The sequence below is a fragment of the Octodon degus genome, unplaced genomic scaffold (genome assembly GCF_000260255.1).
Source record: "Octodon degus isolate 3935 unplaced genomic scaffold, OctDeg1.0 scaffold00045, whole genome shotgun sequence".
In the NCBI taxonomy this organism is placed as follows: domain Eukaryota; kingdom Metazoa; phylum Chordata; class Mammalia; order Rodentia; family Octodontidae; genus Octodon; species Octodon degus.
In genome coordinates this window covers 10359036-10384552 of record NW_004524621.1, presented here as the reverse complement: position 1 = coordinate 10384552, position 25517 = coordinate 10359036, and the positions used below count along the sequence as shown (strand labels likewise).

At 49.5% G+C, this 25517-nt stretch overlaps 1 protein-coding gene across 1 annotated transcript; it reads left to right on the top strand.

Moving 5' to 3' along the window:
• The first annotated feature begins 51 nt into the window (after window positions 1–51).
• Window positions 52–20674, top strand: Glipr2 (GLI pathogenesis related 2). The gene is made up of 5 exons (XM_004631855.2): window positions 52–159; window positions 10670–10778; window positions 11136–11239; window positions 12902–12979; window positions 19179–20674. Exons 1-5 carry the CDS (start codon window positions 147–149, stop codon window positions 19337–19339), a joined length of 465 nt encoding a protein of 154 aa, XP_004631912.1. The 5' UTR covers window positions 52–146; the 3' UTR covers window positions 19340–20674.
• Window positions 20675–25517: the final 4843 nt, after the last annotated feature.

The following is a 25517-nucleotide window of genomic DNA, read 5'->3' as shown; positions in this document are numbered from 1 at the left end:
AGGCGGCGCTGCTGTGCAAGGCGGGGGGCGGTGCCGCCCCTCTCCCCGGGCCCCGCCCTGGTCGCCGAGCCGGGAGCAGCCCGGCCGGCACCGAGCGCAGCACAGCACGGCGCGGGCAGCGGAAGCCGAGGAGCGCGCAGCCGGCCATGGGCAAGTCAGGTGAGCCGCCCGGCGGGTGCGAGCGCGGCTGTCGGGCGCCAGCCCTCACCCTGCGCGCCGCGCTCCCCACAAGCCCGGCGACCTGGTCCTCCGCGCGAGGGACGCGGCTCAGGCTTCTATGTGGGGCCGCGGGGTGCAGGATGGAGGGCGCGCGGGGCAAAGCGCCCGGACGGCAGTGCAGGGCAGTTTTGCGGAAACCAGCCAGCCAAGGTGGCTAAGACCACCCTGAGAGGGAGAGATGGCGACACCAGGGAGGGTCCTGCTTGGCTGTGAGCCGCAGATTGCGTCCGCGAGAGTTTCCAGGGGCTGAAGGGATCAGCGCTCCACGTCTGGCCAAGGCGTGTCTTTTGCTTTGTTTCTGGAGGACAAAGTTAAGCTTAGAAAAAGACCCCAACTTTGGCAGCATCCCTCCCCTGAAGAGCAGCTTGTCCTTTTGGACCTTCTTAAGAACAGTTCAGAGCACCTTTTCGTTCTTTCTTGGCTCCGCCTCTCCTGAGCCCCTTTGTGCCAGGCCAGGTGCCAGGTACAGTCTGGCTTCCTCTGTACTTTCAGGTAGTCTTCCTTGTCTCTGGCCTGTGGCTGCCCACCCTCACCGTGGTGGCTGTCATGGTGAAGTTTCTGAAACAAAGAACTCTGTCACTTCCTCTCTGCTTCCACCCCAACTTCTGCAGAGTGAAAGACCACACTGCCAGCACTGCCATCAGGTCCTTTGGGCATCACCTGCCACCTTTGGCCTGTACTCTGCTCTGCCACTGGCACCGAGTCCCTCCCAGGGGTGTCCTTTTCTAGTGCTCAGCACTCCCAGTCTGTAGTCCACCAGTTGTCCCCACCCTTGTGAGCTCAAGTCTTGTGCCCGGAGCCCATCTTCCTTCATTCCCTAACAGGGACAGGCAGCCTCCTGTTCCTTGCACAGTCCCTCCTGCATGGGCCTGGACCCAATGCTCATAGATAGACTGGGTCTCCCCAAACTCCTTCATCCTGCCCAACAAGGCTGTCTGTGTTTATCTCAGCATAGTTCCTGCCTCAGAGGATACTGAAGGAACAGCTGGCTATCAGAGCTCAGAAGTCCTGCACCACAGGCCTGGTCAGGTTAGGATGACTCAGTCCTGGTCCTTTCTTGGGTCTCTCCCCTACGACCTGGACTCATGAGGTGTCAGCACTGGGAGGAAGTGGCTTCCCCTGCCATTGGGCCTAACCTGCGTTACCTCAGGCTGCAGAGGCAGGCCTGGCTTGAGAGCCCTGGCCCTGCTGAACACTTGCCTGCTCTTTACCCCTCTATGCCTCAGTTTCCCCATCTGTACAGTGCTGGCGGCCCATATGATTCCCAAGGTCCTTTGTAGAATGAAAAGGTGCCAAGAGGTTGTCATGTAATTTAAAAGAACACAGTGGTAGATGCTGATGGGGCAAATTATGGCTGATATGCAAAAAGTGTGTTGAGATCTCAAGAAATCAACTCCTCTGTAGATATTGAAGAAAATCCACAAGTTCTCTGAAATTGCATTTTCAGTTTTATTACTGTTTTTTTTAAACCCCAGATAGTTTTTCAAGAACTACTAATACTCAGCTGTGTGCCCATCCTTCTACCTGCTCATTCCTCTCTTGTATTCATCCTCCTCCCAGCCTTCCTTTCTTCCTTTTTGCTTTCTTTTTTTCCTGCTTGTGGTGCTGGAGACGCAACCTAAGGCCTTATACATGCTTGGTCAGTGCTGTAGCACTGAGGTCCAATTCAAGCTCTTCCACCTGTACCAAGCTGTGGGCTTAGTGCTATGGAGCACTGTTCTCAGGAGTGTTTATTTGAATTGTAAAATGAATACATAAAGTTGGTAGAGTGCTTGCCTGCCAACACCCTGGCACCACACACACACACACACACACACACACTAATAATAATAATAATAATAATAATAATAATAATTGAGGCTAGGTGTGGTGGCACACACCTGTAATCCAAACACTTGGGAGGCTGAGGCAGGAGGATTGCTTCAGTTTGAGGCCAGCCAGGGCTCCATAGTGAGTTTAAGACCAACCAGGACTGCATAATGAGACTCTGTCTAAAAAGTAATTTTTTAAATTAATAAATTGAGTAATTTATTGATTTACTGGTCTGGAGATAGACAGGCACCATAATGCTTTAGTAAGAAATGGAAAGTAATCCAAGCTGGCCAGCCTGCAGATGAGGGGTGGGAAAAAATCTCCTGTCAGACTAACGAAAGGCTCGTGGAGAAAGTGATTGATCCTATCGGGTCATGGGAATTTGGGCTTTAACTCCTGGGACCTGGGGTTCCATTGAATATGGCAGGACCAGAGTTGTGTTAGGATGGAGGGAGGATCAGAAGGAGAGAAAATGGAGGTGGGAGATGGGGGAGACATCTGCAATTATGGACAAGAGTGACACAGGCATCTAGGGCAGAGGTGAAGGCTAGAGAAAAGGATTTTCAAGATGGTTGCCTTAAGCACCCTTGGTGACACCTTACTAGGAAGGATCAGAGGTGTGACTCTTGGTAGAAGATGACAGTGATCTAGGACTAGAGATCAAGCGATGGGCAGGTTTCGGGGGAACGTATCTGACTCCACCCTCAGAAGGAAGGGGCTGGTGGCAGAAGAGAAGTTAGAGAGTTTGGTGCCCTGCGTGTGCTCAGGAATCTTCCATAATCCTAGTCCAGGCCTAGCTCCCTTATAGTCCAATGCATTTTATTTGTTTTTCCTCTATAAGACTGGGAACATTAGCTCAGTATCTAGATCTTCTAAGGTCCTTATGAAGTGACTTCTGAGTGACCTATGTGAGTCTGCAGCACAAGCCCAGCCTTGAAGTTCTAGGCTACCAACTGGAGTTTCTGTCTGCACCCATAGGGCAGGCAGCACTTGTGGGTGTGGCTCCCTCATAGGAGTCAAACTGCCTCCAAAGTGACCACCATAAGGGGTCAGTGCCTGCCTCTTCTAGGTCTCAGTCTCCTCATCACTGTTCAAGAGCCAGGCTCTTTTCATCCCCGGCTTCAAATATGGTCCAGAGCTGCTGGAGTAATTGACACCCTGTAAAGCCTTCACAGTTGTTGTGGCTCCAGTCCCAGAAGCTGCTCAGAAGTGCAATGTGGGGAGACTTGAGGTCCTGCCCCAGCCCTGCTTTCTCTGTTGGGCTCAGTATACAGCACATGTGCTGGCAGAGGAAAGCAATGACCTTGAGCTCAGTGGAAGCCTGTGCCCCTAATAGTAATGATTACCAATCATTAAGCTCCGATTGCATGCCAGGAATAGAGGTGGGTACTTCATGTTACCAACCATAGACCAAGACTGTTACTGTCACTTCATTTTATACCCTTACAAAGATTCAGTCCCTTTCCCTAGCTCACACCTTGACCAGTAAGAGAACAAACTAGGATTTGAACCCAGCTTTTTGTCTTCCCAGCTGGATTCTTGCCAGTGGGGACCTCTCCTCCCCTGTGGTCTCTAAGAATCATAGTGTCTGTGAGCACACATCTCCTAGCGCCAGAGGGTACCAAAGCAGAAGGCCTTTAAGGATGACCAGCCCATGAAATTTCTACTGTGTGGGTCCCTCTGGAGGGAGAGGCTGTCATCATCTATTGATTTTCTTGCTGCCTCTTTCAAGGAAAAGATTTCCCTGCTTTGAAGGCATTTTGAAAACCACAACTGTCAGTCCTTTCTCTGCACACAGATGGGGAACCTAGGGCCTGGGGTGCAGGGACTTGCCACTAAGCAGGGCTGAGTGGCACAGGCAGGGCTGGAGGTTGGACAGCCCAGCAGGCATGGTCCCCAGCCCTGGCTCCTTCAAGGCCCCTCAGGTGTGTCTCTCTGATCATCTTGGAGAGGGGCACTGTGGAGGAAGTATTGCGCCAGGAAATGGTCCTTGTTCCATAAGCATTTGAGCAATGCTTCACTGCCTCTTTCTGCATTAGGAAAAGGCGTAACTAAATGGAGACTGGACTCATTGGACGACCTTGGGCAGTTGACATACTGCCCCAAACCCTGATTTCCACATCTGTCCTCATACTTTCACTGTGCAGTTGTAGTAACTTCATTCATTTGCTCATTCATGCACACACATGGCAGACTTCCAGGCTTGGACGTACTGAAAGATCCCTTTGTTGTAGGCAACTAAATTAGATAGAAATATAGGCAGTCAGACAGGGCCAGGCCCTCAAGGAGACAAGATGGAAGACAAGGTGACTTTGCAACTTTGGAAGAGACAGACCCTGCTGTGCGCCCCACCTCAAGACAAAAGAGTGAACAAATACAGCCACATACTTCCCTAGGGATGGGCATCAGGGATTGGTATTCTAAATAAGTATCAGTCACCTTGAAAGAGCCCAAAAGAGTCATTAACTCAATCCTCAACAGGAAGAGACCCTGTCCCATATTCATGCCTGCTTGCTATATGACTGGTTTCCTCATTTGTTACTGGATTTAATCAATTTTACCTGAGCAATGGTGCTTGTAATCTCATTGGTTGACCATAGTTTTGTCCCACTTCATGACCACCTAAGTGAGTTCTCCACTACCTTAGACCCACCTCGCCTCATAGTTTTACTCTATAAAAGTCCTAGGAAGAGACAGCTTCCCGGGGACAACCCACTCGGGGGTTCCCCTTTTGTCCCTTTCTTGGACAGAAGCTTTCTTTCCCCCAGTATATTCTACTCCTAACCTCCATTTATTCCTGAAATTCATTCTTTGGTTTTAGAGAACACTAAAAACTCTTCCCAGGTACCTTTCAGGTTGGGGGTTTCATTTACCCCTGTATCACCTTCAGAGGTCTTTTATGTTTGTTTTGAAATGAGGTCTTGCTATGTTGCCCAGGCTGGCCTCAAATCCCTGGGTTTCAGCTAACCTCCTATATCAGACTCCTAAGTAGCTGGACTACAGGGCATCTTCTGAAAATCAACATGAATACAGTTGAACTGGATTGCAAGTAACGTGGTTTATGAGTATTCAGCAAGATAAACAAATGTTTCTAAGAAATTTTAACTTGATAACTAAGCAGTATTTTATAGTACAAGCAGTATATCACACTGAATGTGACATGATCCCAACTGGCTCTTTCTGTCTCTCTCTCTCGATCTCTCTCTCTCTCTCTCTCTCTCTCTCTCTCCCCCCCCCTTTGATATTCAGATGCCTCATAATATTATGAATGAATTATTCTCACAAACCAAGGTTTTATTGGACTAGCATCCCTGCTTGCATTAAAGGCAGGGAAGAGATCACATTGGGGACAGGTTCTCCCAAAGCCAGAGGTCAAGGGTTTCCATAAAACATAAGGAGTGTAATTGACATTTTAATAACTGTTTATTATGTTCCAGAACTGTCCTAAGGCATTCACATAGATTAATTCACTTAATTCTCACAACTACCCTGTAGGGTAGCTACTGGTACCCCATTTTATATATGGGAAATGAGTTCCAAGGGGGCTAACCACAGGAGCCAGGGGCCAGGGAGATGGCTAAGTAGAATAAGTGCTTCCCTGGCAAGTGCAAGGGCCTGACTGTTCAGTCCCTGGTTCCGAAATAAATAAATAAATAAATAAATAAATAAAATTATTTATATATATATGTATATATGAGCCAGATCATACAGTAGGTAAGAGGCAGAGCGGGGATTCAACTTGAATTGTCAGAATACTGGGCTTTAGATGCAGGAACTACCTGCCTGGAATTCTTTCTTATTGTTTTCCCTATTTAGAAACTTTTTTACTCCTTCTTCCTGATAAACAGGCAAAACCAGCTTTACCCCGAAGGTGGGACCAGATTGGTGTTCATCCTCGTGCTGAGGTGATGGAAGGGGCTTGTTTACATTTCTTGCCCTGTCCCCTGTCATGGCCTCCTTCATAAGGAATCTGGAGAGGGCTGAGGAGTCAGACAGCCCGCAGAATGTTGAGAAGATGGTGCTAAGGGAGAAACCTGTCCCTGCCAAAAGGACTCTCTCAGGATCTTTATTCTGCCTCCAGAGGCTGTGTCCCCAAAGGACTGTTAGAGGTCCCTGAAGAGCTGCATCTGGATTCCTGCACTCTGCACCAGAGCAAATGGCTGCCCTTCCTGTCCCTCAATTCCAGGCAGTCCCTGCCACCCCCAGCAGCCCCAGTCAAAGCAGCCACATGGTGTGCAGCTTGCTGGGGCCTTTCAGGGACTTGACACAAAGGAAGCTCTTGAGAAATCCTAGTTCTTTTCTCTTCTTCTTTTCTTTCCTTTAAGAAATCAAAAAGCAGCTGCCAACCTGGGGTCTCTTTCCTTCTGTTGCACTCCTCAGCTTGTCCCATTTAGCTGGATCCATTTCCTAGGTGACCCATCCGGCATTCCCTTTGTCTTGTGACCTATGGGCTGTGGAGTGGGGTCTCAAAACAGGCCCTCATGCCCTTACAACGGACCCCAGACTATTTGGGGGACTTGTATGGCTTACTTCCCTTCTCAAACTTCAGTTTCCTAGTCATAAAGATGGATACTGCACTGGACGCTTCCATGAAGGTAGTGAGAAGTTGAGGGCACACACAGGCCAGCACCCAGAGACCACTGGCCAGTAAGCAGGAGATAGCCTGAGCACTGGGTGGGTGGGCCTGTCTCTCCTGACTTCTGGGCTGGCACTCTGAGGCTGTGTGACATTTCTGAGCCTCAGTTTACTTTCCTATAAAATGAGGGTGGATCCCTGCACCTCCCCCATCTTGAGGTGGCTGGGAGCTCTCTCTCCCTGCCTGACTGGGGATGGGTGGTTCTTCTTTGACATTTCCCTGTTTATCTGCAATCTTAGGTTTTTGAGCAGAAGGGGCTGTGGCTCTTGCAGGGTGTGGTCACCACTGATAACTTGCCTGCTCAGAGGAGCCACCTGGACTGGGACTGTTTGCTGGGGTAGGAGGGAACTCTTGTGGCTACTTGAAGGGTGTTTGTGGGGCCCCATGCTTCCAGCCAAGGTGGGAGCAGACTCCTTACTGAGACCTCCTGGCCCCGGGATCCTTGCTCTGCTGGGAATAGCACCTGACTTGGACTCCTGGGCACTGAGCTTGGATTGGGCACTGGAACTTTCACTTTTGTTTCTTCTAACTTCCCTCACTCTGAGAATGCAGTGACCTAGTTTTCAGTGGCCTTGTATGTCCCTCTGCCAAGGAGGCTGTAGAATTTACAGCTCGTGGAAACTGGAAAGGACATTAGGCTGGGTCAGGCCTGGCCATGCCTGTCACTCCTCATTACCTTGACCATGTGCACCTGCCCACGCAAGCCTTGCCTGAACACACGTGCTTGCTTTGATCACTCTGGCTCCTTAAAGAAGCTCAGGAAGCTCCTAAAAATCTGAATTTGTGTCTCCTCTCACCCCTCCCCAATGAGACCACAGCTTTGAAAGGGACCTGAAGGTCATCTGAGTCTCCACTGAGGCCCTGAATCCCTCTGGGGAATGCTTACCTGCTTGCATACCCCCAGTGCTAGAGAGCTCAGCACTTGTAAGGTACCTCTTTCCCAGCTTCAGAAAATTTTGCTAAGAGAAAGGTCTTAATGTAAGCTGAAATCTTTATCCTGTTCTTTCTACCACTGACCCTAGCTTTGCCCTACTGGGGTCCCAATTCACGAGGAGCCCCCCAAGATGTCTCCTGGAGTCTAGTTCTCCAGGGTGAATACACCAAGAACTAACAACCAATCCTCACAAGCCCAGCCCTTGAACACATCAGATGCTTGCCTCTTACCAGACAAGGCCAGGGCCTGGTCGGGTGAAACTGACCATCGCTCCAGAACCAGTGGTTTCTGGCCACCACACCACCCTGCTGTCTCCTCCTCTTACTGTCCATGAGCCCCTCACTCCCATGAGTTGTTCTGGCTCCCCCACTTCCCCAGAAAAGCATAACAAAGTTACCATCTTAGCAGTGGTTTCACATTGCTGTGAAACAAACCCAGGACTTTCTTAATCTTGAAAAGCTGCAACTCTATACTCATTAAACATCTCTCCTTCTCCTGTTGCCCTAGGAGACCTGAAATCTTTGTCTTTTCTGTCAACAAGGGTGAGGCCCCCCTCTGGCCCCAAAGACCTGAGGGCTTCAGGTTGTAGTTCCACCTCCTACTTATGCCTGGTCACTGGTTCCCTTGGTCTTTACTTCATCCTGTTCCTTTTGTCCTCCATCTCTACCTGTCAGCTAAACCTTGGAGGTCCCAAGTCAGGGCCCTTCCCTGTCATAGCTGTCCTACCCACATTCCTGTGTAGTCACCCTAGGCCCCAGAGTCTGCTCAGGCCACTTCCTCTGATTGACTAGAAAGTCTTTGTGTATCCACAGGAAGGAGGTGCAGCTCTTCACCTCCACATGTCTGTAGCTAGCTCCAAGTTCCTGAGGGCCAGCCCTGGGTCTTCTCCCCTCAGAGGCCCCATGAGGTTTGCCTTGAAGATCCATCTCTGGCCAAAGGATAGAGAAGGAGAACTCCCTTTGGACCATCTGTCCTCAGTGTTGGGTGAAGAGGCAACAGAGACAGAGTTCTGGCAGATGTAACCTAGAGCAGAGGAAGGCATGTGGCACTTCCTTGATGCTCTGATTGACAGCCTTCCTGCTACCACCCACAGCCAGACCACAAAGAGGGACCAGTCCTGTAATCCACCCCTACTCATTCATTTTTCCCCAGAAGAGACACATAAGAAGTACTTAATGCATGGTACCTAGTGCCTTCACTGGTTGGCTGTAGTTCAGACATCTTTTTGGCCTCAAATCAGGGGTCTTCACCTTCATTGACCCCCAGGCCTTCCAGGTGGCTCTTCAAGTTCCTCTTACACCAATGGTTATTTGCATTGTGGTACCTGTAGTAAGAAATAAAAGGAAAAAGCAAAAATTGCAGCAAAGACAGCCTTTATTTAAGATAAAGACCCGAGAGGGGACATTGGCTCTGAAATGCCAAAAATGCTTACAGAGTAAGTGTTTATAAGGTGTTCAAGGGAATGAGGAACTCAAGGTCTTTCTATGCTCAGGATCAGGTCTTTTACTCTATGGTCACTTGTCCAGCTTATGTGTGTGCAAGGTTTTCTATTCAAGAGGTGGAACATCCGTGATCTGGAATAGTTTGTACAATAGACAGATTTAGTGGGCTTCTTAATCACAGGGCACTTAGGGGTGTGAGTTAGGGTTGAAACACATTGGAAGATGTCCACTGGCTTTTCCTTTCACCTGTCACACTTTGATCATATGTTTACAAGGTCATCTTCCTCCTGTGAGGGTATTTAAGGGCCAGACATGGCTGATTTATCTCTGATCCCTAGCACAGCATGAGACCTGGCATGTAGGAGGTACTCCAAGAACAGAACAGATAAATGGGCTGGGGTCAAATGGATGGTGGATGGATAGGTGCTGCTGCTGAACAAAGGATGAATTGATATATAAATGAGTATGGGGTGAACAGTGGAGGTTTGGATGGATGGATGGATGGATGGATGGTTTGGTATGGGTGTTGGATGGAAACATAGAAGCTATTCATTGGTTGTAGTTCCATTTTAGTTGCCTTGTTTGTTTGGTGTTTTTTTGGGGGGGTCTTTTTTATTTTATTGTTTTTTGGTTTTAGGGATTTTGTTTTGTTTTGGTTCAGTTGTTTTTTTAGGAGAGGTTTATTTTTTGGTTTTGGTGCTGAGGACCGAACCCAGGTCTTCCAGCTAGCTTGGCAAGCTGAGCAAAATCCTCAGCTCCTGCAGTTCCATTTTAGATCCAGATATTTCAGTGTCCACTGTTGATGTTGCCTGTCCTTGTCTTCACCCACTTATTTCCCCTTGCATCCCAGATCCTAGACCTTACATTTTCTGAGGTCCTCCCGAACTAGCCACAGGCCCCACCTCTTTCTGCACTGCCCACCTCTTTCCGCACTGTGGTGCCAGATGCAACCAGTCACATCCTCTCTTCACTGTGTCACCTTTCTACACTCCCCTGTTCCATTTCCTAAATGCTACTTTCTCTTGTCATCTTTTCCTTTACTTCTCTGAGATGGAGTCTCTCCATATCACCCAATCTGGCTACAAACTGTTGGGCTCAAGTGACTCTCAAGGCCACAGCCTCCCACGTCAAAAGGACCACAGTTGTGTGCCACTGCGCCTAGCTTCGTTCTCTTTATCCTTCTGTCTTGATTTCAAGATGCCTTCCATCCCAGCTAGGCTGCTTCTGTCTGGACTCCTAACTGCAGCCTCTGCCAGCCGCCCATATGCCTCGCCTGAGGAATCCAGGCTCCTTCTGACTTTCTCTTTCAACAGCTCTGTTGCTGACCGTCCAGCTTCTCAACATCTGTGCTGCAGTCCAGTCAGCTCCCTCCCCTGCTCTTGCCCAGTGCCTTCCTGTTGCCTTGGATCAAGACCCGAAGCCCTAATATGGCCCAGGGGCCACACAGAGTCCATTGGTTTAGACCTACAGGGGCATGGAGGGAAAGGACAGGAAGAGCAGTGGTGATGAGCCAGGCCATTTGTAGTCTGTCTGTGTGACCTGAGGATGAGCTAGGTGCTGCTCTGAAGTACGCCTTGCACTGTTGGTGAGTTCTTTGCTCCACCCTGAGCCATTCTCTCATTCCAGCTTCCAAACAGTTTAACAATGAGGTCCTGAAGGCCCACAATGAGTACCGACAGCAGCACGGCGTCCCCCCACTCAAGCTCTGCCAGAAGCTCAACCGAGAGGCCCAGCAGTGAGTTCTCAGAGCCCAGGCTCAGGCCCTTCACGGAGCTGCTGCTCCAGTCACTTTGGCGCCCGGGGTGGCTGGAGGGCTGTGGGTTTCAGGGTCAGCTAGACCCTCGTTTAAATATCACTCTGCCACTTACCCAGGCAAGCCCCACTGCTCCTCTGAGCCTCAATTTGCTCCTCTGGAAAATAGTGGAGTGTTGGGAAGCCAGAAGGTGTGACTGTGTGATGCTCCCTATGCCCCCTGCAAGCTCTGGCGGTGGTAGTTGAGGGGGAGCTCAGTCACACCAGCCTGGAGCCCAGACACAGTGTGGGGTGTCCCCTGGCTGTGCCACCGCTGAGGAAACCCCATGGATTCCGGCAGGTATTCTGAAGCCCTGGCCAGCACGAGGATCCTCAAGCACAGCCCAGAGTCCAGTCGTGGCCAGTGTGGGGAGAACCTCGCGTGGGCGTCCTACGATCAGACAGGTGGGTCGCTTCCTTGGTCCTCTCACAGCTGTAGGAGCTGAGCCTAAGCTAGGGCCTCCTCAGCACCTTTTGGGGTTTACACGTGGTCCAGCTGCAGACCCAGGAGGGAAAGGAAACCCGCGGTTCTCCGCCTGTGCCCCAAGGCTGACTCAGGCTCTACAGCATCCCTGAGGGCTGGCTCTGGCCAATTGGCCTCGGAGCCAGGGACACAGAGATGAGTCACGCTGACGGCCTCCCCTGTGGAAGCTCCCAGGCTGAGGAGTGGGGGAAGGAGAGGACAGTTTCTGGACAGTATCTCAGCCTGATTCTGCTGATGCCAAAGCATTCCCAGCTATTGAGAAATCTTACTGTCTTCCGCTTTCTAATTTTCTTACAGAGCTTACATATATTACGTTTATAATCAGAGAAAAGTGATAGTGCTTTTTTCCATTTGAGGGAAAAAAAGAAAACAATGGGAACAACAGCCCTCCTGTCGGTCTCAGTATAGAAAGATCCCTTCACGCTGACCAAACATTCTTGATCTTTCTGTTCCTCCAGCCAGAAATGGCTTTTTAGGAAAGATATCAGAGAAGGTTGTCTGATCCCTGAGGTTTTCTCCAAACCCCCTCTGGAGGATGACTCACTCTCTCCCCAGCCCTCACATTCCTGGGAGATCCCCGGGGAGCCCCTGGGGCCTCTTGGCCCCTAGGCCCCCTCCCCCTCCAACAGCTGAGCCAGGCCTGGGAGTGGGGGCTGTGTGCCTGCTCCTGGAGAAGCCGAGCCTGCTGTCTCTGCTCTGAGGTTCCACTCTGGGACGACCGCCTGATGGAAAGAGCCTTAAGCAGGCAGTCAGGAGGTGCAGTTTCTTCCCCACCTTGTGCTAGGTCCCCGCGGCACTTTGATCAAGTCACTCCCCTCTATGGCCCTGGTTCCCCACCTCTGCTAGAAAATACCAATGTCTGAGTCTCTCTTTCGGAGACACCATGACAACCAGTCTGAAGAAGGACCCATGCCCCAGTTTTGAAAATGGTCCTAAAGGCAGGTTAGTGTATGACTTGTGAACCAACAGCAGCAGCAGCAGCAGCAGCTATTTGTTAGAAAAGCAGAAGCATGGGCTACTCAGATCTCCTGAAATTGAACACTATGTTTCAACAAGATCCCCTATGATTCCTGGCCACAGGAAAGCTTAAGACTTCCTGCCCTGTCCTTGAGCTCCTTTCTGGGCCTGCAACCCAGCAAGTGCCTCCTCCTGCCACCAGCTGCGGGGCAGTGGATGCCCCAGGCAGCATTCTCTGGTGCAGTGGATACCTCTGTGCTACTAGCCCAGTCATCTTTCTTCCAGTGGGCATTTCTTGAGCCAGACAAGGGGTGGAGTGAAGGAGTCTCCCAGAAACCCTAAACATGTATTCAGATTTCTTGTTGACTGCAGAGGGCAGGCCCCCTGCTACAGTCTCCCTGCTCCCAGACAGTTAGAGCCCAGAGCAAAGTTCTGGTTAGAACCCAGGGCAAAGTTCTTTCGAGCTTCCACTGGGGCTCACTCTTCAGTCTGGATATGCCTTGGGCACAAAAGTCTTCAGGAGGGGCTCTATCAGACCACTATTGGGAAGGTGGTGTGGGTCTATGAAGAAGATGGAGGATTGCAGAGTGGGTGGATTTTGTTGCTGAGTGATTTTTTTCATACAGGAAAGGAGGTGGCCGATAGATGGTACAGTGAAATCAAGAACTACAACTTCCAGCAGCCTGGCTTCACCTCAGGGACCGGTGAGTGGCGGGGCAGCCAGTGGCCTGGGCAGGGTGCAGGCTGGGTGTCTGTGTGTGGCAGGGGTGAAGTTCTCCTTTCCCCAGCACCTCCCTTGTCCAAGGGAGATGGTCACAGTGGTGATTTCTGAGGGGTATTCTCAGAGCCAATGATTGAGATGCAGGGAGGTGCCTTCGTGAGGACAGTTATTTTTCCAATGGGCCTCTTTAAGGGAGGGTGATAAACTTTGGCTTAGTAACATCCTGGGCAAGGCAGGTGTTGTAGCACATTCCTGTAATCCTAGCACAGTGGGAGACCGAGGCAGGAGGATCCCAAGTTTGAGCCTCACCTGGGAAACTTTGTGGTTTAGCAAGACTGTCTCAGACTGAAAAAGGGCTGGTGATGCAGATCATGTAAAGGCCCTGAGTTCAATCTCCACAACCATAATTAGTGAATAAAAATAAAGTCCCAGGTAGCTGTTCTGTGTTGTGGGCTTCCTCTTGCCATTTGCTGACCTTACTAGGTGCCTCTCCCACCTCAGAACAGACTTAGACTCTGCCTGGTCCCAAGATGGGGTCAGAGGGACTATGCATCGAGTCGGAAGGCACCAGGGAACTGTTGGCCTCACCATCCCCTCCACCCACAGGTAGAGCCTCCTACCCTCAGAAGCGTTTCTTCAGAGGCAGGAAGTGACACTTTTTAGAGCCAGTCACAGTTTCCTGTGGTTGGCTGCTCCCTCTTTCAGAGTAGGAGTTCTTGCAATATGTGGCTAGGACTCTGCAGCACCCCCACCCCACCCTGATGGAGGAGGGAGCTGTGGTTAAGGCTGTGCAGGCTGAGCCTCATCTTCTTTTGATACAGACCCAGAGAGGTTTTATTTCATAGCTTCTGGAATTACTTTTCCTACGAATCAGATTCTTGAGCAATCAGACATGAGTGGGAGCAAGTTCTCGGAGCTGTTTCTACTGTGCACAGCTGGGCAGTAATGAAGCCTCCACAGCCGCCAGGCGCCAGCCTCACGCACACTACTTCAGAGCAGGGCTGCCTTCTGCTGTTTTGCAGAAGAGGACTGGGAGGCCTATAAGGGGCAAGAGGCTGTTCTTAGGCCCATGGTCCTTAATCCCGTGCCTCTTCTGTGACCCCTGCTTCAAGGCAGGAAGTATGCAAGAGTCAGAGCTGGGAATGGGGCTCACATCCCCATGACCACTGCCTGTCCTCCTGCACCTTTCCTCCCTAAAGGGGAAAGCCCCAGAGAGCCAGCCTGTGGCCATTCCAGGCACCAGTGGGCAGTGCTGGGGATGGATAGAGCCTGAGCCCAAGAGCCTCAGGCCCATCCTACCTCAACCTGCCTCTGCACCATTGTTTAGGGTTTTCTTCCCTGAGTCTGTTTGGAGGATGAAAAGTCTTTGAGATACCCTAAATGTATCTGCACCCTCAGTCCACTCGCCCAGTGTCTTACGATGAACCCTGAGCCCCACTCTGTGTGGTGTGAAGAAAAACATGTCCAATGCTTACTTCATCATATTCTGTTTAAACAAGCAGGTTTGTTCATTTATTCTGAATGAGTAATCTTTTTCAATGATATGGAATTTGAAAACAGTACAGAATGAGCCTCATAAGTTCTGACTTCTTTATACTTTCCTTCCAAGAGGTAACCAGGAAGAACAGTTTCCTTCCTTCCTTTCTTTCTTTTTTTTCTTTTTTTCTTTTTTTTTCTCTTGAGACAGAGTCTCACTATGCAATTCAGGCTGGCCTTGAACTCACTGTGTAGTCCAGGCTGATCTCGAACTCACAGTGAACCTCCTGCCTCAGCCTCCTGGATGCTGGAATTGCAGGCATGTGGTACCATGCCCAACCTGGCAGTTTCTTGTATACCATTTGTTTGTTTGTTTGTGTTTTGAGACAGTGTCTTGCCGTATAACAGAGTGACCTCATACTTTCAGTCCTCTTACTTCAGCCTCCTGAGTGCTAGGATTATATTCATGGCTCATGCCTACCCCTTTATTCTAGTTATCTAAGCTTATGTCAGCATGGGTGTGTATATATTCCCTTTTCCCCTCTTGTATGCTCTAGTGTCAGAGTATATGACCTGTTTCACACTTGTCAGAAATTGTTCCCTATCAGTAAGAGAGAGCGTTGACAATCAGTACACACTATTCCTCTGCAAGGGTGTACCGTGACTTATACAGTGTGCTTTCAAAGGCATATTCTGGGAATTTGGATTCATACCAAGAAAGAGGATGTGATCCTTCCAGAAAAGAAAAAGGCGCTGTTAGAAAACTAGAGTTAGAAACCAGTGTGTTTCTGATGGTCGCCAAGGGAGATGTATCCTTTAATTAATCTTTAAATGGCCCTAATTTAATTGTCTCTGTGCAGATAGAAACCTCCCCAGCAAGAAGAAAGATTACTTAGTCAAATTTATTTGGAAAAAGCTGCCACCAGCATTTATGCTGCTGACACGCACTTGGATCTAATCAGTTAAATGGAGGCTTCATGTTTCTCTGAGAGACCGAGAGAGGGGATGGTTAATGCTCAGATGTATGGGCCCCACCCCACCCCCCATGAAGGCCTGTGGGAAAGAAAGCTTGAGCCTTGGCCAAGAGGCAGCCCGGAGAGGCAGTCCCACCAGGCTAAGCTGCCAGTGTCTGCAGCTGTGGTCAGCAGGGTTAAGGACCGAAGGTGAACAGGCAAGGAGTTTTCTTCTGTTCACAGTGGGAAGCCAGAGTTTACTGAACAGAGGTCCCTCAGAGTTCAGTGATAAGAATGTGCAATTGTACTTAGGGTTTATTTTCATTCCTGCTTCAATTGTATCATATTGTTGATATGAATTAGCACTTCTGTTTGGCTGCTTTTGTTTTTGTTTTGCAGTACTGGGGGTTGAGCCCAGGTTCTACATAGTGAGCTACATCTCCCATTCCATCCCCCTTTTAATTTTGAGACAAGGTCTCACTATGTGACACAGGCTGCACTTGAACTGTCAATCTTAAAGGAAAAAAGATTTTTTTTGGCTCATAGATTCAGAGGTTTCAATCCAAGGTCAGCTGACTCCATCCCTGTTAGGCTTGTACAAAGCATCATGGGAAAACATCATGGAGGGGAAGAGGTATGGCAGATGAAAGGGGAAGGGGTGTAGCAGAAGAAAGCTGATCTTTTCAGTGTCCAGAAAACAGAAAGAGGTTGTGCTGGCTGGCTTCCTCTTTCTTTCGATTTTTTTTGTCTGAGCCCCACCCTTTTGGACACTGCCACCCACATTTGGGGCTTGTCTCCTTGCTCACTGTGCCATCTCAACCATCTCTGGAAATAGCCTCACAGACACACCCAGAGCAGTGCTTTACTAATTTCCTAGACATCTCTTGGTCCAGTTAACTTGCCAATCAAGACAACCATCTCTCTTTAATTTTATAGTAAAATATACTTAGTACAAACTTATCATTTTAACCATTTTTATGTGTACAACTGAGTGGCATTAAGTAATACACATGCTTTGCAACCATTAATCCTCAGAATCTTTTCTAAGAATTTTTTAAACTGGGGATTAAACCCAGGTACTTTCCACCAAGCTACATCTTCAGCCTTTTTTTACTTTTTATTTTGAGACAGGGTCTTACACTGAGGTTGAGCTCAGAGTTGCCATCTGCTGGCCTTACCTTCCCAGGGTTCTGGCATTACAAGTGTGTACCACTGTGGCCAGCTCTTTTTTTACAAATTGAAACTCTGCACCTCTTAAACAAAACTGTTTATGCCTCCTAACACTGGTACTCGTTGCTGTACTCTAATACCTAGAAATGGAACTGCTGGGGCTGGGGAGACAGCTCAGTGGAGTTAGTGCTTGCCTGGCAAGCACAAGGTCCTGAGTTCGATCCCTGGCACCACCATCACCACCAAAAGGAGAGAGAGAGAGAGAGAGAGAGAGAGAGAGAGAGAGAGAGAGAGAGAGAGAGAAATGGAATTGCTGGATGCTGGGTTAATATTAAGGTTCTGCCATTGTGTCTTTCCTAGTAGCCGAACCACTGTCTAGAAACAACAGTTATCTAAATGTGAGAGGGGTTCAGTAAATACAAGGTTGATTAAAAAGGCTTCTTTGAACAAGTGCTAGTTTTAGCCTGAGTCCTAAGGAACAAGAAATGACTGGTCACCGCATGAGTTTTCCATAGAGACCAGTGTGTTGCTTCTGGGGGAAGCAGCCTAGTGTTTTGGGGCTTTTTTGCAGGGGGAAGGTGTCTTTTTAAAAAAATGTGTTTTGTACAGGATCTCACTTTGCAGCTCAGGCTCATAGTGATCCTCCTGTTTTCGAGCCTCCTGGCAATGGGATTACAAGGATGTGCCACCATGCCCAGTCTCAGTGGCCGGCTTAGCACGCCCAGGGATTGGGCTGGCACAGCATGTAGTGCCAGAGATCGAACCCTGGGCTCTGGGCTTGCCTAAGCAGGCTCTCAGTCCACTGAGCTATCTCCCTGGCCCTGTTTTTGTTTTTGGTACAAGGTCTTACTATATAACCCAGGCTGGCCTCAAATTCACATCCTCCTGCCCCAGCCCCTTGAGTGCTGGGATTATAGGTATGCATCACCATATTTAATGAATGGAAAAGAGGCCACCAGGCCAAAGTATTCACTTTCATTCTAGGTACAGTTGGAAGTGTGTGAAGGATTTTTATGAAAGAAAAGCAGGGAAGTCAGTGGATGTGATTCATGTTCTCGAAATGGTAACTCTGGCTTAGTTAAGTGCAAAATGAGCTGGAGGGAGCCACAGTGGGCATCGACTACCTCCCAGGCAGTTCTTACAGCAGTCCCAAAAGAGAAAACTTTGCTGTTGGGACCGAGGAGTTAGGAGGAGAAAGATTAGAGATGGCCTTTTAAGTTGAATTTTTTAGGGCTGAGTGTTGGGTTGCTGAGGAGAATGTCCGGGAAAGGGAGGATGCAGCTCGGCTCCATGAATGAGTGCACCAAGGTGCTGCTGACACAAGAGGGAGGGTTGAAAGAGGAGTTAATCTGAGGGGACCAAAGTTGTGTATTAGTCTTAGATGGATTGCAGCTGAGGTACCAGTGAGTCATCCAAGTGGAAAAATCCAGTGAGCCATTCTGCCTGGAACACAGACTGGAGGTCTGACTTGGAGAAATAAATCTGGGAGCCAGGGGAAAATAAACTGACCTAAACAAGAATGTAGACAGAAATGAGACCAGGACTGAGGAAACAGAGGTTCTCCAACATTACGGGGGGAGTGGCTGTGGAGGCAGCAGTGAGACAAAGGGATGTCAATAGCCCATGACACAGGTCTTTGAAAAGGGATGGGAGTGGGTGTCAAGTAAGATGAAGACAAAAAATGACCCCTGGGTATAGCGTTGCACATCTGTAATCCTGGCAGCCTGGGAGGCCAACGCAGGAGAACTGCAAGTCTGAGCCTCCACTAGGCAGTTGAGCAAGACTACCTTAAAATTTAAAAAGGGGTAGGGATGTACCTCCTTGTGAATATCCTTGGTTCAATCCCTAACAATGGAAGAAAAAATATGTGACCATCGAAGAATAATGTGGAGATTATTGCACAGACTGCAGTTTAGGATATAAGCAAGTACAGGGAAGGTAGCATCCTAATGTTGGGGTCGGTAGGCTTTGCAGTGATCTCTGGAGACCACTGGAAAGTGTTGAGGTGGCTGTGGCCAGTTGAAAGGACCTGCTTTAAAAATCTGACTGTGGACACCAGTTGTGGTGATGCATTCATATAATCCCAATTCCTGGGGTGCAAAGGAAGGAGGATCAAAGGTTTGAGCCCAGCTTGGGCAATTTAATGAGTTAGCAAGACACTGTCTCAAAATTTTAAAAGGGCTGGAGATGCAGCTCAGTGCAGAGATCCTGGGAATCCCTAGCATCATACACACATACACAAAATCAGATGGTTGAGCCATGTGTCAACTATACATACCTGGGATTATACATACCTGTAATCTCAGCACTTTAGGGACTGAGGCAGAAAGACCACTGAGAGTTTGAGGCCAACCAGGGCTACATCATCAATTCAAGGCCAGCTAACCTGGACTACATGGTGAGACCTTGTTTCAAAAAGCAACAAAGCAGTTGATGTGTTTGCCCCCTTCATCCTCTGATTAGTATCTGCTAAGACCAACCTGCCAAGCCTGGCTGAATGGGTTTAAGAATCAATCATGGCATCTCTCTTGAGTGTCTAGTAACTCATCTGCTGCCCTCTCTCCCTCTGCCTGTTTCTTATAGGACACTTCACAGCCATGGTGTGGAAGAATACAAAGAAGATGGGGGTGGGGAAGGCATCTGCGAGTGACGGGTCCTCCTTTGTGGTGGCTAGATACTTTCCAGCAGGGAATGTTGTCAACCAGGGCTTCTTTGAAGAAAATGTTCTGCCTCCAAAGAAGTAACTTGTCAAACATAACAGGAAGGTGCGAGACTGCGACCATGGAGCAGAAGTGCCCGAGAACAGTGAGAGCCCAGCCACGTGTCTGTCCCCGCGGATGTATGTGCCTGCGTGTGTGTACGTGTGGGCGTCTCCCGTGCACACACTGGGCATGCAGCTCGATATTAAAGGAATGACTAGCATCTGAAGCCTCTACCCGGAGGGTTATCCAGACCACAGTTATTTGGATTTGGGGAGGGTATCAGTTTTTAAATTTTTTAATTATTTTTAAAAGCATTCTTCTTTTGTACCTTTTTTACTTCTAATACTCATCCTTGGACATTTCGTATTCCAAACAGCTGTGATCGCAAGGTGTGAATTTATGTGATCTTCATGCATTGTATCTACTTTTGCTAAACATTTGAATATTTAACCCTCATTTCAGTGTGACATAGCTTTAAACATAATATAAAGCAGCTGGCATAAAAAAAAAAAAAAAAAATGGAGCAGCCCAGGGCTCCATTTCATAGAATCATTGAGATTTCTCAGTTGTAAGACATGATGTCATCCTGCGTGCCTCCTGAGATCCCCTGATGGGATTGCCAAAGAACAAATGGAGAAAATAGCTCTACTTTCTTGTTTTTTTCAGCCTTTAAGTACCAACCTAGTACCAGCACCACCCTTGCCACCCCACACACCCTTTTTTCTTGAACCTTTCTTCATTTCAGAGCTCAGTGTGGGAGTTCTACTGGGGAGTTCTGATAAGCCTGAAATGCCTTTCCCGCCCTTGCTGAGTGGCCAGCCTGATCTGGGAGGGAGCCCCCACAATGCCTGGGCTCTGGGCCAGGCGGCCTTGGGTGGATGAAATCAGTAGTATGGGGATGGAGTGAGCTCAGGCAGGGGCCCTGTAGAAAACCCAGCAGCCTCTGCCCTCCCCCCCACACAGGGCAAAAGCAAGCCAGTTCCTGGCAGCTGTAGCTGCAGCTGTGCTGCTGCTCCCTCCAGGAATCTGTGACAAGCCCAAATGTTCCAGGGAGGTGGCCCAGGCAGGGGGCTTAGAAGCCCTAATTTGGCTCTGGGTTTTGCCTCAAACTACAGAGTTGCCCTGAATAGCAGTTTTACAAGGTCTGTATGGGAGGGGGCCACTCAGATGCCCCAGCTGAGCATCCTGAAAATTAAGATATGTGTATCTGCCAAGGTAGCAGGGGCCCAGGGGAGGGCGGCTGGCTGGCCTGAAGTCTGGGCCAGTCAGGCTTTGAATCAAGTTTTGAAGGTCTTGGTACAATGTGAACACAGTCAAATGCTGTATCCCTCATCCAGGGCATACTACCAATAAAATCTTTTTCTTTTGTGTAATATCTTCCTCCAATGTGATTCATCCCCAGTTCTTCGCTGAGAGCAACTAACTTGATGGCTCTGAATTCCTGTCATGAGTAACTCCAGCCCCTCAGGATACCAACAACCCCTCTACTGTGGACTGGCCTACTTAAGCAACCCAGATTGGAACCATATAACCCATGAGCTCCCAGCCAATTGGGTTACAATGGACACTGATCCAAGGGCAGCCTGTCCCTAGGCTGGTCATGTACTAAGAGTTGGTGTAAAACACAGAGAGAGACTTTACCAGTAGAAATGAAAAAAATAAGGATGCTGTGGATTCAAAACAGTGTCATAGCAAATTGAAGCCATATGTAGGCCAGTTATGAGTAGGAAAAGCAGAAGTGAAGGAGCTGCTTAGAGGTGGAAGAGGAGAGGATACGGAAGGGGACAGCTTAAAGGGTTTTGGTTCCGCTCTCGTTTTCTTCACAGCTTCAGGATATACTGACCTATTACACTGATGTTCTCTGAAGATTCAAGTATCAGAGTACCCTCCCCTAAAGTCTCCACAAACAGGAAATGCTGAGTTCAGCTGGAACCTGGGGTGGGTAAAGTGACCTGGCTATGGTCCTTTCCTGGCCAACGAACGCCCTTGTGGCTGCTAGGGACACCAATACACAAACACCTAGGTGGCTTCAAAATAGTGTCATAGCAAACTGAAGCCATATGTAGGCCAGTTATGAGTGGGAAAAGCAGAAGTGAAAAAGCCACTTAGAAGAGGAAGAGAGGATATGGAAGGGGACAGCTTCTGTAGGCTGGAGGGTTTCCACAGTTGGGGAGATTGATTGATTGATTTTTGACATTTTTTAGGGAAAGGTCTACAGGGTGTTCAGGGTCTCAATACTAGATCAGACTCAATGATCCTCCTGTTTCCAGCCTCCCACAAGCTGGGATTACAGGCATGTGCCACCACACCCAGTCACAATTACCTAGTCAGCACACCCCGGGGGCTGGGCCAGCCTGGCAGGGTGGAGATTAATTTAAAAAAAAAAAAAAAAAAAAAAAAAGAGGTTCTTCCTAGGACAGGGGAAAAAAAAAAATCAGGCAGAAAAGCCAGTCAAGCAGGTAGGTGTTCTCATGTCTTTAATGGATTTTTTGAGACAGAATCTCATGTTACATACCCAGGTTGGTCTTGAACTCCTGGGCTGAAGCAACCTTCCTGCATTAGCCCCAGAGTAGCAAGAGCTACAAGTATGTACCTGCGTGCATGGTCTTCAGCGGTTTCTTGAAGATGGCAAGCCCCTCATCCAAGACAGCACAGCTACATGGCCTGCTCTCTCTAGTGGCCAGAGGGGGAGCAGCAGACACAGCCCCAAGTCTAACCTGTAGCTCTGGGGCCTGAGTTCCCCACTCTGGGCCCCTGAGTGTCCACCTGGAAGAGGCCTGGCACAAGGAACACAGCCTGTCAGGTGCTCTGTAAGGCCCACCACGCCCTATGTCATCTGGCTACAAACACCTGATGAGCGAGCTGCTCCCTGCTCTGGTGCCCTGGGAATGCACTGGCCCCGCTGCAGGGTAGAGACGTCCCAAGAAGTTAGGTCTGTCACAGAATGCCACTGGGATGAGGGGATGTGGCCCATAGCACCAGAAGGCACCATCCTTCAGCCAAGTGGCTTTTGTACCTTGTCAGAACTGGAGAAGCATTTGATGCTCAACTATTGTCAAAGGAAGAGAAAGCAAGTGGAACTGAACTGAGCTGCACAGATCTCTGGCAGAGGGACTGAACTCTGAGCCTTCTTCTGTGGGGGACGTAGAAGTTCTGAGACTTATGCAGAAGCCACACAGGCAGAAGGGTGAAAAGCCAATGGTACAGTGATGACCACATATATGTATGTACTTTTTGTGAGAGAGGGTCTTACGTAGTCCAAGTTGGCCATGAACTGGCAAATCCTTTATTTCTACTTACTGAATGCTCAGATTAGAGGCCTGTGCCACCATGCCAGAACAGACCAAATGATTTTCACAATCATTTTCAAATTACTGAACACCAAACTACTGAAAGACTAGGTCTTCAGTGAGAGGTGTGAGAGGAAACAGTAAGTATGAGGACCTAAGCCAGGGGCTGGGGCTTTAGCTCAAAGACACAGTGCCTGCCTGGCAAGTTTGAGGTCCTGAGTTTGAGTCCTGGAACCTGCTCCCCAAAAACAAAGCGTAAAAGAGAATCTATGCCAGAGAGAAGAAAGCCTGAGAGGCTCACTACCCAGGCTGCCACAGTCTCTCTCAGAGGAGTGCTCAGAATCCCTGAGGGTCTGGAGTAGAGCTTCAGGCCACAACAGAGATGGCCAGGGACAGACCCTGAGCTGGGTGCTGGGTAACAATCTTGTTGGTGCAGTAGCCTGGGCGTTGAGGCCTTCCTGAGAATCCTCAAACACAGATCAGAAGGGGCAATGGGCTGTGTCCCTCCGTGGGAGCCTTGGCTGGGCCTTGCACAGGCAGCAACCCACAGATGCTCCCCAGGGACTTCGGCAGCCCCGAGGTGGCCAGGAGGGTGGGTAGGGCCTGCAGGAGTCCAGCTCCCAGGATGCAGACACCCACCTAGCTGGGCTCCCAGGGATCAGAAACCTGGCATCCTGAGGCCACCACTGGAGGCTGCTCTTTTCTGGCAGATAACACCCCAGCTTGGGGCCAAGGGCACCATCCCTGGAGGTGGTAGGGACATTTGTGTGCCTGACTGGCTGTGAGCCCCGATCCTGCCACTTGAATTCCTGACTTGCTCTACACTTGGGGGCCCAGAGCACTAAGAAGCACAAGGGAAAGGGAACCCTCAGCCCCAGAGGAGGTAGCAGGCTGGGGGCTGGAGGTGGCCCTGCAGCCCCACCTTGCAGTCTGAGTAGTCTAGGAAGCTGCCTGCAGGAGATGTGGGGCCAATGGCCTCTCACTTGCCTCTTGAGACTCCCTGCAGTAGGTCCCACCATTACCCATGTCACAGAGGAGAAAGCAGATAGAGACTTTTTAAAAAAATGTATTTAGTACAGGATCTGCAGGGTCTCACAACACAGATCAGACTCTTAGTGATCCTCCTTGTGTTAGTTGATACATTGTGTCAACTTGGTTGAATCAGCTCCAGCAGCTCTCAGCATGGGGGCCTCGCCCTGCAGGTGGGCAGGGGCCAGGAATTGAGAAAGGCAGGAAGCCGCCCTGCCTGGTTTCCTGCCACCTGCCCTGCTTCCGTGGAGAAGTCCCAGTCTTCCGAGGAGCTTGAGCTTGGCAGCCGCCCCACTTTGGAGGAGCCCCGATCTTCACTGTGGAGCGCCGGTCTTGGTCTTCCCAGTCAGCGCAGAAGGAAGAGAGAGGCTTGATGCACGCGGCAGCTGCTGCTCCTCTTCTGCTCATCACTGTTTTCTGCCACATGAACTGCTGTTGTTTGCCTTGGAGCCAGCAGAATATGGACTGAACCCTCCAGTAACTGTGAGCTAAATAACCTTTCCTTCCTTCATTTTGAGTGTTGGGTATTTGTCCCAGCAATGAGTAAAAAGTAACTAAGACACTCCTGTTTTGAGCCTCCACAGCACTGGGATTATAGGTATGAGCCACCATACCCAGACTATGTGTAGCTTTCAAAATGAGGAAGCACTGTTCAATTGCTGCAGACCTGAGCTACTCAGAGCTGTACAGCCCCTCCCATCCTCAGGCCTGGCTCCATCCTGCTCCCTGGCACCCGTGCTGCAGCCAGTGGGCTCCATCCTGCTTTGAAGAACAAAGCTGTCCTTGACCACGGGAATCAGAAGCCACAGTGCAGCTTTGCTTCTCAGAAGCCCAAAAGTCTTGCAGAGAAAGGGAGTCTGGTGCCTGGGAATCAAAGACTGGGAAACAGGGATTAGGAGCTTCCTGGAAGGGTGGAGAGAGTACTCAGTCACAGGTGACCTGGGTTACAGACCCTGCTCAGCTTGTCACAGGCTCTATGACCTTGGTCAGGTCTACTCTTTGCAAAATTTCCAAGAAACTAGACAGACAAGGGGATTTGTCAGGAACTTCAATAGTGCTCCATCCCAGTCATTAGAAATGCTCAAAACTAGGCTGGGCCCTGAACCAAGGAGAGGTCCCTTTTTATGCAACTGGTGATGTCATACAGGTACAACACAGAAATGAAACCAAGGCAGCATTCTAGCAGCCAACCCTGTCTTAGCCTTGGAAGAAAACACATCCTGCAAATCTCAGGAAGTTAGGGCACTGTACAGCTTGTTTATAATCCCATCTGTGAGTTTTCTCTATGTTGGTTCCATGCATTGTGCCCTGAGGGGGGAAATTCTCATGAGAGAACTGCCTAAAGGGTCTCCCTTAAATATGAGAAAAGCAGAAGACCTCTGTGAGAAAAATGAAGGTCCTCATGCCTGAAGGAAGGGCTGCCAGGGGAGTTGCTTGCCCAATAGAAGCAGCAGAGGCAGTTTCTCTTTGAGTTCTGTTTTATACTCTCAGGGCATGGGGCTCCCTCGGGGAATGTGGGAGGACTCCCCTAGATATAGATGATCCACCAACATTCATACCCCTCCCCTCATCTCCTGCATCCACCTTCCCCACTGCCCACCCAAGTTGGCTCTGACAGTCCAGCAAAGCCTTAAACTTGGGTTTCAAGGGAGCTTCCTCCAGACATCTGGCCCCTTCCTCCAGACCTGGTCCCACACCAGGTCAGTGGTGTGGGACCGATGGCACCCAACTGCCAGCTTTTGCTTATCGCCCAGTGCTCTAACGGTTCACCTTCAAAACCTTTGGCCTTGGCAATGGGAGCCATGTGAGGGAGGAGGGGCCCTGGGCCTCTGAGAAAGACCTCAGGGCCCTGCATTGTGATGACCTCATCTCCTCTATGACATCATCCTCCCTCCCAGCCC